The sequence below is a fragment of the Zootoca vivipara genome, chromosome 5 (assembly GCF_965207765.1).
Source record: "Zootoca vivipara chromosome 5, rZooViv2.hap1.1, whole genome shotgun sequence".
In the NCBI taxonomy this organism is placed as follows: domain Eukaryota; kingdom Metazoa; phylum Chordata; class Lepidosauria; order Squamata; family Lacertidae; genus Zootoca; species Zootoca vivipara.
The window spans coordinates 62,172,375-62,189,934 of record NC_142588.1 but is presented as its reverse complement, the minus strand read 5'-3'; the positions used below and the strand labels follow the sequence as shown (position 1 = coordinate 62,189,934).

Sequence of the window (17,560 nt, the reverse complement as noted above, 5' to 3'; positions counted from 1 at the left end):
TGACCAAACTGCGGGAGGCAGTGGAAGACAGGAGTGCCTGGCGTGCTCTGGTCCATGGGGTCACGAAGAGTCAGACACAACTAAACGACTAAACAACAACAACAACAAACACAAAATGCAGAATCTGTAATGAATAAGTTTCATGCTTTGACAGTTCTTATATTTATTCAAGTTGCTATGCAGCCTCATTACTAAAAATGGAAGGTTTAATCTGTTTTAGATTTTTTTGTTTTTGTTTCTGTCTTTCCCTCTTTAGTATGCACCCACTTGCTTCATCATTCTGGCACCCATATTAATCCTGGATTATGGACAGGTTGAATCTCCCCAATTCCATACTTTGCCCCCACTTCAATCCAGGGGTGACTTGCAGGTTTAGGAAGGTTCCACTTTCAAATCTATCTTGTACAGCCCACTTAACTTGTTTGTGTTTTGCCCCAAGATGAAGTAATGAGAGGGATGGCATAACTCTGAGGCTCTTGCCAACTTCAAATCCTCAACAAGTAATTAGTAAAGCAACATACTGTATTCTAGTATCCTTACTTCAAAGATTGAATTTCAATCTATTTTACTAATTTCTTTGAAAATGGATTTGGTGTTTGAGCCCCAAATACAGAGTGACATCCTGAATGTGTGCACCAATTCTCATCTGGATGTTTTAATCTTCATGGGATATTATTGTATTGTGTCTTCCTTGAGCTGGATTTGGAATTCAGAATTCTATCCTGAATATGCGTACCGACTTAATTTTTGTATCTCAATAAAGGAGTTGTTATGTTACTCATGCATGCTGAACAGGAGGAATTGCCCCAAAAATCTCACTGGTTGTGGGTAGTGAGTGTACAGAGCTGTAGAGCAACTTGCAGCAGCTAGTTGTTATATTTTTGCACAAATGCATGGTGTACTGACTTTAAAAGTTATTAAAATAAATTATTTGTATTTTTCTCTCTTAGTTCATTGGATTGTTGCTTGATGGTGGAAAATGGGCGAGATAGAAGGCACTTACAGAGTGCTGCAGACTCCAGGTTCTCGTTTGGGGGTGCAGAAAAACTCTGGAGTGAGCACCCTGGAACCAGGACAGAACCTCTCCTCTGCTATAGCCTCAACACCTGCTAAAACACATGAGAGGTCTATTCAAATAAGGATAAAGCATTTGGACAACACTGTGGAGATACTTGATATTGAGGTAAAACTTTCAGTATAGCTTTGGATTTTTGTCTGTATGCAACATGGAAAAGGGATTCATTTGAGAAAGGGAGTGAATTATAGAAAATGCACTTAATGAGGTTAAAAGGTCTTTGCTATGGTCCATGGGGTCACGAAGAGTCGGACACGACTAAATGACTAAACAACAACAACAACAACAAGCTATTCTGGTGAGGCATATAGGAACCACATGTAATGTTAAAAATATAAGAATCTCAAGATCAAATCAAACACATAGTTTAATTTATTTATTTTCTCACTGAAACCCCATTACATGTGGGAGTTAAAACAATGTTAAACCACCATGGTAAAAATGTATTTACCTCCCCATATAGTCTGTATGTAGCCATGTAAGCACTGTTTTTTTGTCCTGTTTTTTTGGAGGATTGGTTTATTGTCAGTACCCCTGTTCTTAAATAGGGTGGAGGGATGATATGAAGCAAATGGGGGAAGCGAAGTGGTTTTTCCATTTTTCTGTGTTTGATGAATGATAAGGAATGCCCCCAGGTGGGACCCAGGGACCCAGGTGACGCTGTGGTTAAACCACAGAGTCTAGGGCTTGCTGATCAGAAGGTCGGCGGTTCGAATCCCTGTGACGGGGTGAGCTCCCGTTGCTTGGTCCCAGCTCCTGCCAACCTAGCAGTTCGAAAGCACGTCAAAATGCAAGTAGATAAATAGGAACCGCTACAGCAGGAAGGTAAACGGCGTTTCCATGTGCTGCTCTGGTTTGCCAGAAGCGGCTTTGTCATGCTGGCCACATGACCTGGAAGCTATACGCCGGCTCCCTTGGCCAATAATGCGAGATGAGCGCGCAACCCCAGAGTCAGTCACGACTGGACCTAATGGTCAGGGGTCCCTTTACCTTTTAAGGAGTGCCCCCAGCCATTTACCACTAAATGTCTAAATATTGTGAAACCTGGAGGAAGTAATATACAGGACACTGCCAATATACACCTTGGCTAGGGCCAAATTGGCCTTTTCTATTCCCACCCTCCACCCCACCCCACCCCAATCATGCCTGTGCTCATATTGATAAAAAACAAGAATTCTGAAGCACCTGTTTAGGAGTGTTCTAAATTAATCTGTTCTGTAGTTTCACTTGGAGGAGAGAGGCAAAACTAGATTATCATTCTATATTATCATTAAGCTTTATGCCATTTACCCCTGATACTCTAGGTAATGTATTTCTTCATAAATGTAGGATGCGTACAATTCCTTTAATGCTTCAAAACATTGCTAGGTGAAATTCTCTTGCATAATTCATATATGAAGTTCTTGCTTAAAGTTTCTGAAAGAAGATCTAATGTAGCTTCATGTATAGTTTTATAGCCAAAGAAGTACAGATTTTATCTTGAATGTGTCTCTCTTGTAATCATATTTTCCCACAACTGGAGCTTCCCAAATGTGTCATTTGGTGTAGGCTGTTTGAATTGGCTATCATACTAAATAATGTTTCCACTTCTTGATACAGACTAGTTGCCCACACTTTCAGATGCACTGTAATAGAGTGAGTACTTTATTTTGTGTTCTGCAACTATGTTTTGTGTGAATTCTCCTCCTGCACTAACTGATGCAGTGACCATCACTGACCCTGATTAAAAGAAAACCAAGTATGTTCCTTTGAGTATTTCAGTGTAATCCACCTTCATACAACTAGGGGAGAGGATTTTCTAGAAGGGATTTTCCAGAGGTGACTTAAGTATCCTGTGACTGCTTAACAAAATATATTAACATGCCATCAGGGTGCAGTTGCTTAATGCATGTAGCCAGTTGCAGAGCACATATTCCAATTGCATGAAGAGAGTGGGAAAATAATTCTTAAATTCTTGAGTATTAGAATATTCTCTTTAGCTATTTTTAAAATAATTGCCTGATACTTTTTCTTTAGATTTCATAAATTACTTCTTTGGTATTTGGGTCATTTTAAGTTTTCCCAGCTTGTTGCAATAAATTATCTATGTAAGGTCTGAATCCCACAAGTGAAAATGCCTTGCTTTCAAACTTTCATTAAGTTGGGGTTAGACAATTCAGATTTTATTATTTTATCATGTGTGGTTTATGTGCCACTTGAATAGGCATGGTATAAAAATAGGCACACTTTGCTCTTGTTGTCTTAAATCAGTATTTATATGTCTTGATTTACTTATAATCAAATCTGTATATGGTTGACCATGACTCACTACATTCTGAGGTCTAAAATAACGAACTGTTTTTGGAACTTAGAAAGTTTATTGAGCTATACAGGAAGTAATCTGGAAGCTTTTACACGAGGCTGTGATTTCCTGTGGTTGTACAGAAAAAACCCAGCTGCTAACTAAAGGGAAATATAAAAGCATAAATATACAAACAAAACTGCAGTTAGGCTAAAGAAGGCTTATTGATTTGAAGTACTGATGGAAAGAAAAAGATGTTAAAATAATTTCATCAGCTGACTACTTGTAAACACATTGTAGGAGTTTGTGCTGTGATGTTACTTTTGACAATATGTGCATACAGCATGTAGTAGTTTTTAGGTTCAGCATCTGGCAAATGCCCAGTATTCCATACTGCTCCCAAAGAAGGAAATAGACTTAACTCAAAAGGTTGCCCCCACTCCCCGGCAGAGACAATATTTTCCTTTTTCTGATTTTTCTTTTAGTCATTCTTTGATAATGCATTCGTTTTATTTCATGAAGCTGCATGCTATGAAAGTATTAACTACTTTAAATGTGCAAAATGGGGGAGGATGAACTCTTTTAAATCCTTTTAAATACTGTGCTACAAGAATCAAAAAGATGTTAGCATAGACAGTGCCTTGTTGGTTGAGTAGGAAAAAAATGGACAAAATTCCAGAGAGAATCATTGCCAGATGTTTGTCATGACTCTGAATACTCTAAATATGGCCAGTTAACTGCCTTGAGCTTATTTTTAACTGTCCTTAGAAGAGACCTATAATTCATGGCTGTGGATATTACAGGTTCTTCTTAAAAAACAATTTTCAATTTCCATTCTCCCTGTTATTTGGACTGCTATATTGTTAAACCTGTTATTTTGTTAATGGCTTGACTTTCTTTTGAAACTGTTTTTGAGAACAACTTTTTTACCTCCCATAAACTACCGGTACTAGCCAGTAGCAAGATTTGGGCTTCAGCTAGCACTTGGTTTAGTTGTGTTAAATTGTGCTTCCTTGACAAAAGAATTCATTTGTTCCTGGTAATGGCATTTCCTTATAACTCATTTTTCAGTGGAACATATTTGAGTCATTTGGGGGTAACTAAAATCGTTATCTAGCACAGAGACATAGTGACCTAATTGGCAACTACATTGGCCAGTAGCTTGTCATGTTAAGCCAGTATTAAACCCTGGTTTATTTAAACCATGGTTTATTGAACAAACTAGGCTCGAGTTAAATAATGGTCTGCAGTCAGTCAAACTAACTGTAATTTGTTTCAGCTTATTCTGTCCTTCTATTCCACTTCCTGCCCTCAGTTGTCTCAACCTGACATCCATTAAACCATTGTGGTGCCCAACTGCTGACACATTTTTCTCTGCAATTGAACTTTTATTTTTTGTTCCATAACTGGCATTCAGTACCATGAAGTCATGCTTTGAGTTTAGGAAGCATTACTTACTTTGGCGCTATTGCATCCCTTTCTCTACCCTTCTCTTCTGCTGCTGGAGGGTTTCTTTTTTCTTTTTTTCTGGAAAGACTGCTTTTACTAATTCACATTTAAGTACTTCCATTTTTTAGTTGTAATAAATGTCCAGACCTCATAAGAACATAGTTGAGATCCTGAAGTATCAACATCAGAAATGTTTGTTAGGGCTATTTGATAAATTAAGGAATGCAGTACAATGTTACGTAGATCTTCACTCCCTGAACTTCAGAGCATGGGAAGTCACCCAAAGATTTATAACATGGCATGATTATTCAGCCTTTTTGATTGTATGATAATTTGGAATGTTTTAATGTGGTTTTTATTGGATTGTAAAATGGAAAATTTAATCATTAAAAAAACACATAGTTGAGATCAGTGCTTTTTTTCGGAGGGGTGGGCGCATACCCCTAAACATTTTGTGAATCTAAGTTTGGCCTCATTGAGGGACAGTATTTCAATATGAGTAGGAAAATGAGAGTACCCCTAAACATTTTTTAAAGAAAAAAAGCACTGGTTGAGATTAATAGTTTCTGTACTCAGTTGACATTGACACTATCTCAGAAAAGATGCTGCTGTTTCCACTGCCCCTTAAGAGCCTGCTGGCAGTAGAGACCTTGGTAGTGTTTCTTGGACCACATTGTGCCAGCCTATGTCACTTGCTAGTCTGTAACACAGTAGTTCCTTGTTCTAATTACAGTGGTACCTCGGGTTAAGAACTTAATTCATTCCAGAGGTCCATTCTTAACCTGAAACAGTTCTTAACCTGAAGCGTGCTTTTGCTAATGGGGCCTCCTGCTGCCACTGCGCCGCTGGTGCATGATTTCCGTTCTTATCCCGGGGCAAAGTTTTTAACCTGGAGCAACCACTTCCTGGTTAGTGGAGTTTGTAACCTGAAGCGCTTTTAACCCGAGGTACTACTGTATTATGCATTTACCCAGAATTTACACATGGTCCTTGGAAGTGTCATGGAGATGGTCAGATTATGAGGAGAAAGGGGAGGAATTCATGGAGTTCATGCTGGATAACCCTGGGGAGGGTCCTGGCAGGATAGGGGAGGTCAAAGTGGAACCCCAATAAGTGTCTGAGCCCAGGGAGAGACCGGTAGTCAAGGGACTGGAGAGCTGCATCCAGGGGAGAGAACAAGTGGGCTGGCAGAGGAGCTTTATGTTCCTGTGACACCAGGACCTCTAATCAGATCCCTCTTGCTGTGGAGTCAGCCCCGGCACTGTCTCCTTCAAGGAGAAGGCAACTAATGCTGAGCCAGCACCCAACCCTACCTCCATCACCACTGGTGAGGCACTGTTGTGGACAAACTTTGTAAGCCCAACCTATTGAAGAAGTGCCTGTTTGCTTGTCCCATCCCAGGACGTGGCTGGCCGTCATGCTAAGTACTTTACCTTCACTGTCCTTCAACTGGAGATGCAGGGTGTGTCTCTTGGTTTACACTTAGCCGTGTTTCTATACCTTTTATGCATCAGTTGTACCTTCTAACCTGCACCTTGACTTTTTACCATTCTGATTTATTGATTAAATAGCTCATCAGAAACTGAACGAAGAGTTCAAGTTATTCACCAAGCAGTGAAGGCCAGGAAAAGAATCTTCTTTGTTTTTCTGAAAATAAGAATACACTGATATACAATGTAAAATTGCACAAGAAAATGTTTGTTAAACTTTATTACCTTGTTTTGCTTCTCTAAATGTTAAGCCAAGCATGTACTGCTTTTCCTCACTAGCTATTTCTGTCCCTGCACTTTTGCAACTCCTGTCTCCATGCCATGTCATCACTGCTCTAAGATAATTCTTATCTTTCATAAGTCAAGGACTTGCCATCCCATTTCTTTTAGCAATCCTAGTGAGAACACCTTGAGGAAAGTTATGCACATAGGTTTAGCATGAAAATATGCAAAATAGTTTCATACACACTCCACCTTCTTGGAGTTCTGTACTTCCCAATTTGTTACATCCAGGTGTAATTTTGGAGTTGTTCCATTGTCTGCCTGGTAATGGATTATTGCGCTGCTGAAATAGTAATCTCCACATTACTGAAAATTATGAAGAGCTATATGAGTTTGTCATAGCACTAAAATAAATTCACAACATCTGTGCTATATTAAGGATTATATAAATAATCCTCAAAAGTTGCAGGATTATATTTGTCCTTGCTTTCTATTATTTTTATCCTGCTGTTTAGCCTAATAGCATCACTGTGACTTATAACCGAATAAAGCAACATGTGGTATGTAAAGAAGTACTTTCTGTCCTGAATCCTCCAACATTCAGCTTCATTGGATGTCAGTGAGTTCTAGTGTTAAGAGAGAGCGAGAAATTTTGTTTTCCATCCACTTTCTCCCTCTTTACTCCATGTATACACTTTTATCACATCATCTCTTACTTGTCTTTTCTCTATATTAAAAAGCCCCAATGATGCAACCTTTATCTTACAGTGTTGCTTCATCTCCTTGATATTCTCTCCATCCCATGTAATCTGGGGAATAGCTGCTGATGGAGACTGTTCTGGGAGAGTTTTGACTGTGTGTATGTGTGTGTTTTCTAGCATTCAGAATTTATTTGGCATCAAAATCTCAACCCTATAATGAAATTGATTGTTGGAAGAGTCATGAAATGTCAAGGCTAACTTCTCTCTAACACTACTGTAAGATCTTAAGAAGGCGCTGTACAATCCAGCTTTTGTTTAAAAGTACTTAATAGAAACTCCTGCTATGTTCTAGTGTGATTGAAATTGGTAAAAACCTTCTACTTCCATTTTAGTAAAATTTGCTTACAATAAATGTATTTTGAAATGTACCACCTATATACTAGATGGAAATGGCATAATTAATATACAGTTAACAAAAAAGGCAAGTGATGGAAGTTAACCCGTTCAAGATGTTCAAAGTTTGGATTGAATGTGATCAGTTAGTTCATATTGAATTCTCATTCGCAAGCCCTACACTGCATTCCTCTAGTATTAGAGCGATAACAGATAACAGTTGTTGATATATTTGGGTCAGTGCTTAAGAATGCAAACCGTGCTTGGAATGCATTTGGAAAAGTCTTAAAGATCTTCAAATATTTAGTACTAGATACAGTGGTACCTCGGTTTACAACCAAAATTGGTTCCGGAAGTCTGTTCATAAACTGAAGCGTTCATAAACTGAAGCGAACTTACCCATTGAAAGTAATGGAAAGTGGTTTAATCCGTTCCAGGCGATGAAAAACACCCCCTAAAGCAGCAATTTAACACAAATTTTACTGTCTACCAAGACCATTGATACATAAAATGAAGGCAATAATTAATGTACTGTACTATAAAATAAGACAAAATAAAAATGCGATTTTTTTTTCTTACCTGGGCTTATGATAGTCATTGTTTGGATGGGGGTTCAGGGTCCTCTTTGCTCCTGTGAGAAGCCGGCGGGAAGCACGGGAGCGAGGCCCCGTCCGGCGCCACCGCGCTGGCAGGGACCCCCGACCAGCTGTTCTTTTTAAAGGAGGGGGGTGGGGGGCATCAGAGCGCTTCCGCGACTGGGCCAAAGCCAGGGAAGCACTCCGATGCCTTCGCGGAGGCCGGGCATTCGCTCCAGGCTTCGGCGAAGGCATCAGAGCGCTTCCGTGGCTGCGGACGCTCCGATGCTTTCACCAAGGCCAGGTCTTCACTCTGAGCCTCGGCGAAGGCATCAGAGTGCTTCTGTGGCTGCGGGCGCTCCTATGCCTTCGCCGAGGCTGGGCCTTTGCTCCGGGCCTCGGCGAAGGCATCGGAGCACTTCCGCAACTGGGCCGCAGCCACGGAAGTGCTCCAATGCCTTCGCCAAGGCTGGGCTTTTGCTCCGAGCCTCGGCGAAGGCATGGGAGCGCTTCCATGGCTGCGGACGCTCCAATGCCTTTGCGGAGGCCCGGAGCGAAGGAGTGCACCCCTGGGGGTGAAATCAATCTGCTGTTTAGGCAGCACCAAAGTGACCTGGGGCACAACCCTGGGCAGTGTGTATGGAGGTCCTGGGCTGCCAAGACTATAAGACCGGCCTTGCTGATGTCGTTCAAAGAAAAGCAGAGAGATATGTTTGGCACCAGCTTGCCTGCAGGAGTTGCCGGAGGGTGTACAAGGGACTCCGCTCTGGTTTTATGTAGGCTTTACTCCTTAGTGGAGGAAATTGCAGATTTTTGCATCAGATCAACCACAGCTTGTAGTGACATCCAAAACCAGACAAACTATGGGCAATTGTAAATTTCTGAAACAAGCAAACTTCAATCAATAATTTCTGAATATGCTTTGTTTCGCTAACTATAGTTAAGATTAATCATGGTTTAACATTTGTACAACCTGCTAAACTGGTTAAGTGAAAACTGATGCAAAATAATCTGATCACTTTGTGGCTATGCTGGAAGAGTAGAGTATGGGGATTATGGAATCCTGAGACTTGACCAGCTCACACAGGTAAACCATAGCTTAGTGTTGTGTTCAAGCAAGGTCATTACGTGTGCTAGAGGATCATGGAATCAGTTTTAATCAAGTGAAGGCTTTAAAGTGTTTTGTATTGGGATTAATGAGTTTCTACTATATCATTGAGAGATTATCTCAGGCTCACCCCTGAAAAAGTATCCATCTGTCTTTAAGAGAGAAAGTTACAAAAATCTTCCCATGTTCCTTAGTTTAACTGAGCTGTATACGTTTTTCACTCCAGTTAACAGCCATTGAAATTTTGAAAGAAACTGCTTCTCTCACTCGGAAACATCTCGACAAGGGAGCACTGTCTTTGACGTGACTTTTAGCTTGTTTCAGAATAAAGCATTGAATGCAAAGACGCATTGGATTGAAGGTGGATCTTAAGACCTTGGTCCTAAAAGAGATCTTTCTTCTGTATTTAGTCAGAATCTAGTATATATTTTCTCCAAGTTGATCTAAAAACTTTAAAATAGCATGTGAGAAACATTTTGTTATAGGTTCCCCTGGAACTGGATAATGAGTGATATCCATACTCAAATTTCAGGGGATTTACTCTGACTTTGACTAATTGGATATTGCCCAGTCTTTTTGATATGTATTCATGTTTGTTCCCATAATGTTTAAGATTTTACAGAACAGTGTATCTGTTAATATGCTGTGTATTTTTATATGGCATGAACATTTTAACAGTTGTGGTTCTTTTTTTTTTAATGCAGGCCACATGGAAGTGGCAAAGAAAGAAGAATTCTAATGCATTGTGTTGATGGATATATGTGCAGAAGTAGCATTAAATTGCCATGAACTATTTTTATCTTTTTGTTTCCAGGTTAAGGTTTGAAACCAACTTTAGCCATTACTTTTCAAGTAAACTCAACTGTACATTTTCACTTTATTTTAATTTTCCTAGTCAAAATGTTATGGCCAGAAACTGCTGACAGAAGTATTTAATCGGTTGAATTTGGTTGAATCGGACTACTTTGGAATTGAATTCCAGAACATGCAATCATATTGGGTATGTAATATGTTTTTATCTCAATATAAACACCTTTAAATAGATGTGTTTTCAGCTTTGTTTTGAAAGAAAGGCATTTGTTAGTTCTACTCTGGTTAAATTTGCACAAAAATTCATTTTATGTAGGGGAAAGAGGATTATATTACAGGTAAGCAAAGCAGCACCATAGTGATGCAGCTGCAGTTGATTCAAATAATAACCCTACACTGTTTTGTTGAATGCTCTTTTTTGGTCCTTCCATTTTTAAAACAAGCACTATCTGCTCTGCTTATTATGGAGCTCTCTTAATTTGAGTGCTTACTGGTAGTTAGTTTTCAATGAATTTTCTTAGTTTTTGCTATGATTCAAAAAGAACGGTGTTTCAAGAAAAGACACCATGCCACATCATTAGCATTTTTAGAGTTGAAATGGAGTGCTGTATAAATTGGAATCTCATTTCTACTGAGTAGTATTTGTACTGTACCTTTTGACACAGAATCAATATGTTGTGGTACAAGGGATAAAAGTAAAACGTTGATCAAACAAAGCTGTTTAGGAAGTCCATGGCTGGGATCAAGTAATATAACCTTGAGCAATGAAACAGGCCTGACAATACCTGACACAAATAGCATAAGGCTTGATGTGAAGTCAACTAGACATGTGCTGAAGTGCACCATTGCACATGTTGTTGCATGGACTACATTGGCTATCCCGATCCATATACTGTCATTGGTGAAAGGCACTGCTAGCCACAGAGTTCACATGGACCTCTAATGACAAAGATTTATCTAAACTACATACAGTACCTGATTCTTCAGAGGCAGTGCAGTGCCTTCAGGATGTAAGAACCTACCCACAGAGCCTCTTTCGTACCAGGTTTCAAACTCAGTTTGTTGGCCCTCATCCAGTCCACCACTGCATTCAGGCATAGGTCCAGGACTTGCACAGCCTTTCCTGATCCAGATGTTAAGGAGGAGTAGAGGATGTAGATGTTAAATAGCACTGGGGACCAAATTGTGCCTTGCAAAATCACATAACACAAGTGCAGGAGGCCATAGAACAGTGCTGTCCCACTGTTACACTCTGAACTCACCCATAGGAACAGTGGTACTGTAAGACATTGTCTCCTGTACTGATTCTGAACAGTTGATGTAGGAAGATATGGTCAGTGGGGTCAAAAACCACTGAGAGAGCAAGTAAGAGTAACAGGGTTGCATTTTCGTTGTCCCTCTTTTGAGGGTGACAAACGCTGATTCAATCATGAAACCAGGCCTGAACCCAGATTGAATTGAATCTAGACATTCAGTGTACTCAAACAACACTTGCCTGATGTACTTCATTTGATGGCAGAATTTGCATATTTAGATGTAGAGTTCTATCTAGACCTTTTGCAAAAAACTTTTTTTCTCAGTGGATAAAAAAATCTTTGACGTTATTTTTGAAGTTTGCATGAATAAATGCATTCATATAGTTGAAAGGAATTTCAAGTCATTCATTCTAATCTTTGCCCTCTAGCTTTATTATCTTGGGCAGATTTCATTCCATCTCCTCACTGAAACCTCCAGAAAGAGTTGTCATAAGTTTCTTGGGCAAGAGACTCTGTTTCACAAGTATTAGTATAAATGAATTTTCCCGTGATCCTTCCAAAAGGTGCTCTGCTATAACTACCATAGAACTCAGTGCTTTTTCTTCATTCGCTTCAGGAAACTTTCTTCCTTCTGCTACCTTTTCTGCTATATTTTTCACTGTCTATGTATAGACATTTTGAGGTTTATTCCTTTAACTAAAACATTTGTTTAACTGAAATGGGGGTGTAGGGAAGTATTGGTTTACAGGTGCTAGAATTATTTTCTCTGTGTGGCTTTATTTACTGCTGCAGTGTTTGCTTAATTATTTATCTAAGCTCTTTTTTCCTTGTTCAGATTTGGCTTGAGCCTATGAAACCTATATTTAAACAAATACGAAGTAAGTATATATACTATTTCTATTTGTGTTTCTTTCTAGAATTCTAGCAACTTTTTGGTGCTATTCTTAACATGGCCACATTTGGAAGATTAAGACAGGATATCTATGAGCTGTGTGCACCCACATGCAGCCCCTTTGCTGCCTCTTTGTGCAACCAGTGAAACCATCCAGGAAGCCACAGTTAATTGTAGCTTCCTGTTAAGTCTGAACTGAGAACTATGGTTCATGTCTCCCAGTAAGCCAGGATTTCGGAGCATACTTTTAACTGTGGTAAGGTGCATGCAGCTCATGCCTGTGCTACTTTATTAAGCCAGAATTTGATTGCCTGACTTTCCATATCCTGGTGCCCTCCAGAAGTTTTGGGCTACAGCTCTCATCATTCCCAGCTACCATGGTCAATGGTGAAGATGATAGGAATTGTAGTCCAAGACATATGAAAGACACTATGTTGGGGAAGACCGTTCTAGAGATTTGAAGCAAATGAAGATAATCTGTTTTGTATGACACACAGGTTCACTTAATCAATGGAATTGGAGAACATTCATATGGAAAACACAAAAGTGATTTTAAAGCAGCTTTACAAAATTACATTCCCACTAGCTCGTTCAGCAATTTAAATCAATAATAAAATGACTTGTATCAAAAATAAAAATACAACAAAAGTAAACAAAACATTTTAAAATGCACCTGTTCCACTGTTCCACAGATCAACATTTGTTTTCTGGCTGCAATTTCCTTAGAATTTGGATCACCTTAGGAGCTTCATGAGGTCCTATTTCAGTTTTTGATTATGCCCACTTCCCACATTCATTCAGCCCATTTTACTGTTCTTTGATATTCTTGTATTATTTTGGCTCCCAGTTTTGCCATAATCCCTTTAATCCCTTTCCTTCCACCATTTAGTAGTTTTCAACAGCTACCTACCACTGGCACTTTAGATAGTATAGGTTCTTCTCCTGTATTTCAGATCACCTGCTTAGGGTGTATATTACAACCATGTTTCAGAATTATGTTGGTATACTTCAGAGTTACTGTATTTAAGTTGAAATGTTCATGATCCATTCACTAAATGCCTAATTCCTATTACCTCACTTTTGAGAGTTGGCAATTGGTATTCAGATTCAGTGTTTCAGCTATAAAGGTAAAAGTTAATAGAATGCATTGGTTTTATTTTAGGACCAAAGAATGCATTGCTTCGTCTAGCAGTAAAGTTCTTTCCTCCTGACCCTGGTCAACTGCAAGAGGAGTATACCAGGTAAACAATGTGGCACTATTAATTCCACAATAATTTACAATGGAAATAGGAAAGAAAGATTAATATCTTTAAACTCAAGAGACCTGTGAATTCACTGCCAGAGTTTGTATGTGTGTGTAGCCTTGAATGAAAGCATGTTTTACCTGATCTAATCAAGTGGCAGTGACGCTGCTTCAGCTGTGTGCAAAGAGGATATACTTGGCAAGAATGTGGTCAAAATGTCCATGTTTAAAAATTGTCTCAAGAGATAAAGAACTTGTTTGGTTGCTTGGTGCAGTAGTTTCAGGTTCTAGTTACAGGTAGGTAGCCGTGTTGGTCTGAGTCGAATAAAAACTTAGTTGGTCTTTAAGGTGCTACTGAAGGAATTAGTTTCAGGTTGTTATCCTGACCTGTGCATATTTACATGGGAGTAAATCCCATTAAGTGAGGAGGAATTAAAGAACCTTTTAATGAGGGTGAAAGAGGAGAGCACAAAATATGGTCTGAAGCTCAACATCAAAAAAACCAAGATCATGGCCACTGGTCCCGTCACCTCCTGGCAAATAGAAGGCGAAGAAATGGAGGCAGTGAGAGATTTTACTTTCTTGGGTACCATGATCACTGCAGATGGTGACAGCAGTCATGAAATTAAGACGCCTGCTTCTTGGGAGAAAAGCAATGACAAACCTAGACAGCATCTTAAAAAGCAGAGATATCACCTTGCTGACAAAGGTCCGTATAGTTAAAGCTATGTATGGAAATGAGAGCTGGACCATAAAGAAGGCTGAGCGCTGAAGAATTGATGCTTTTGAATTATGGTGCTGGAGGAGGCTCTTGAGAGTCCTATGGACTGCAAGAAGATCAAACCTATCCATTCTGAAGGAAATCAGCCCTGAGTGCTCACTGGAAGGACAGATCGTGAAGCTGAGACTCCAATACTTTGGCCACCTCATGAGAAGAGAAGACTCCCTGGATGTTGGGAAAGATGGAGGGCACAAGGGGAAGGGGACGACAGAGGATGAGATGGTTGGACAGTGTTCTTGAAGCTACCAACATGAGTTTGACCAAACTGCGGGAGGCAGTGGAAGACAGGAGTGCCTGGCGTCCTCTGGTCCATGGGGTCACAAAGAGTCGGACACGACTAAAGAACAACAACAACAAATCCCATTAAACACAACAGGACTACTTCTGCATAAACATTTATAAGATTACACTGGTATGGTAGTTTACAAATACTAGGATTGGTTCTTCAGGGTAGCAAGTCATATTTCTGTTTGTTGCCTTTGGATGTTATGAATTTCAGTATTTTTTATCTGATCTTTCTCATTCTGTTCCCAACTGCTGTGCCATTTGGTTGTGTTCTCTTGTGATGCTTTGAGTTGAAAGTACCTATGAAATGGTGTCTCCTATGTTCTTACTGAGTCTCATTGAAGTCTTCCTCTTGCAGATCTACTCACTTCCAGCCCTTTCATACCTGTTTTTCTGCCAAATTGTGCCATTTGTGTTTCCTATATTGTCTACTTCAGTCCTACCTTTCCACCAGTGATTCTGTGCTTGTCAGTTTTTCTGTTCAGCTGCTGCTAAAACTACTTGCTGCCATTTTCTGTTGTTTGCACTCCTCCTTTCCTAAATGACTGCCGTCAATGGCTGCAGGGTATACTGGATATGTTGCTATATTTGAAAAAGTATCTATTACATAGTTTCTCCTAAGTCATAAGAAATGGGTGAGGATGCATGTTCTATCATGCTCTGTGGAGGATAGTACCTGAAGAAATAATAGCATTACAGTGGTACCTCGATTCCGAATGTCTCGACTTCCGAAGGTTTCAATTTCCGAAGTTGGCAAACCTGGAAGTCTTTTCGCCTCGTGCGCGTTCTGTGCCTGCGCAGAAGCGACGCACGCAATTGGCGCCTGCACAGAAGCGCAAAATCGCGCTTCGCGCATGCACAAAACGGGCGCTTCAGCAACTGAAGACTTTGACTTACGAAGAGCACCGCAGAACGGATCGCCTTCGTAAGTCAAGGTACCACTGTACAAAATGATTAATATAGATTTTGAAAGTCTTAAATATGTTGCTTAACTAGAAAGCTTTTTGGGGGTGGGTTCTTCAGGACACGAGTCAGTCACAGGGAAGCTAGTAGATAGAAAGGGTTGTAGGGTTGTGACGGTAGCAAGAGCTATAGCTGAACCTCAAAATTGAACAAGTCTTAGCCACATTTGATACAAAGCCTGCCAGTCTTAGAGGTAGTGCAGTTGTATGTTGCTTGGTGACAGCAGATATCTTGGCTAGCAACAGCTGGTGATCTGATGTGGTAGTAGTAAATGGCTGTCACTAAGTAGGCTGGCGGGATGAGGGGGAGGAGACAATGCTATATTACTACTCTTAGTTATCACTCAGACGTTGCCTTCAATGTCAGCATTGTGCATAAATGCAGCTACTAACTGGCCTGTAGTAGTCCTGCATGGGCCATTTTTCATTTCCTGCTTCTAAACAGCTAGTAAAATGGACAAAATATGATACTATAGCTTTTCCTTCCTTTAGGTATCTATTTGCTTTGCAAATCAAGAGAGATCTAGCTGAGGAACGCCTTATCTGCAATGACAATACAGCAGCACTCCTCATCTCTCACCTTCTGCAGTGTAAGTATCTAATGCCACTTATATATTGAGCACACAGATACAAAGAATCCATTCAGCTTCTCTACAGTTTCCTTCATCAGTACAGTGGAACCTCGGTTTACGAACACCTCGGGTTACGAACTTTCGGTTTACGAACCATCCTAACCCGGAAGTAAGTAACCCGAGGTTTCCAAGGTTTCTGAGACAGGGAGAGAAAGGAGGCTGCCCCGGTGTCCATCCAAGCCGGGCAGGAGAGCCCAGGAAGGCGCGCTGGCTGCGGCGAAGCCGAGGCCAGTCGGCTGCGAGGAGCCGAGGCGCGCCAAGGGGAGCCGGGCCCGGCGCTGCCTTACCCGCCATGCTGCTTGCTGCCCACCCGCTTCTTCTGATATTGTCCGTCATGGCCGCGGCGGCCGAGGAAGAGCGCCGGCGGGGAGGATCTCCCTTCGGACTACCGTACCAGCCTCGCCAGGCGCAGCCCAGCCCCTCCGCACTCTGATTGCAGCGGAGGTGTTGCCGAGGACGACCGGGCAGGCTGGGGGGTCGGCGGCGACGAAGGCAGGGCCAAGGCGCAGCAGCCGCCGGCGGCGTCGCCGAGAGAGCCGCAGCACAAAGTCAGCAAGAGAAAGGCGGCCGCCCCGGCGACCACCCAAGCCGGGCAGGAGAGCCCAGGAAGGCGCGCTGGCTGTGGCGAGGCCTCGGCCCGTCGGCTGCGAGGAGCCGAGGCACGTCGCGGTGCTTGCTTCCCATTCGCTTCATCTGCTGGATCGGCTGCAAGGGGATATTGTCGAACGCCGACATCCCCTTGCAGCCGGATCGGCTGCAAGGGGATGTTGTCGAATGCCGACAACATCCCCTTGCAGCCGGTCCGGCAGAAAAAGCGAATGGGAAGCAAGCACCGTGGCGCGCCTCGGCTGCTTGCTGTCAATCCGCTTCTTCTGACGGACCGGCTGCAAGGGGATGTTGTCGGGGCCGTGCCACCGACAACATCCCCTTGCAGCCGATCCGGCAGAAGAAGCGGGTGTACAGCAAGCACCGCGGCACGACTCGGCTTCTCACAGCAAAGGCGCGCCGCAGTGCTTGCTGTCAATCCGCTTCTTCTGACGGACCGGCTGCAAGGGGATGTTGTCGGGGCCGTGCCACCGACAACATCCCCTTGCAGCCGATCCGGCAGAAGAAGCGGGTGTACAGCAAGCACCGCGGCACGACTCGGCTCCTCACAGCAAAGGCATCGGCGCGATGCCCCAGCCTCCGGAAGGCATCGGAGCTGGGACTTCGCTCCAATGCCTTCCAGAGGCCAGGGAGCGTTTCCGTGACTGGGCTGTGCAGCCGCGAAAGTGGTCCCCGGCCTCCGGAAGGTATCGGAGCCGGGACTTCGCTCTGATGCCTTTGCGGAGGCCGGGGACCGCTTTCGCGGCTGCACAGCCCAGTTGCGGAAACGCTCCCCGGCCTCCGGAAGGCATCAGAGCCG

General features: G+C 42.0%; 1 protein-coding gene across 3 annotated transcripts in view; it reads left to right on the top strand.

Moving 5' to 3' along the window:
- FARP2 (FERM, ARH/RhoGEF and pleckstrin domain protein 2) overlaps positions 1-17,560 on the top strand; it is a 61,359-nt gene that overhangs the window by 4,097 nt on the left and 39,702 nt on the right. For all 3 annotated transcript variants that reach the window (XM_035133929.3, XM_035133926.3, XM_088670781.1), the window contains exons 2-6: positions 951-1,183; positions 10,190-10,294; positions 12,196-12,238; positions 13,415-13,493; positions 16,016-16,113. In XM_035133929.3, the coding sequence (XP_034989820.1) occupies positions 980-1,183; positions 10,190-10,294; positions 12,196-12,238; positions 13,415-13,493; positions 16,016-16,113 (529 nt within the window). In that variant the 5' untranslated portion in view covers positions 951-979. The remainder of the gene's footprint in view (positions 1-950; positions 1,184-10,189; positions 10,295-12,195; positions 12,239-13,414; positions 13,494-16,015; positions 16,114-17,560) is intronic.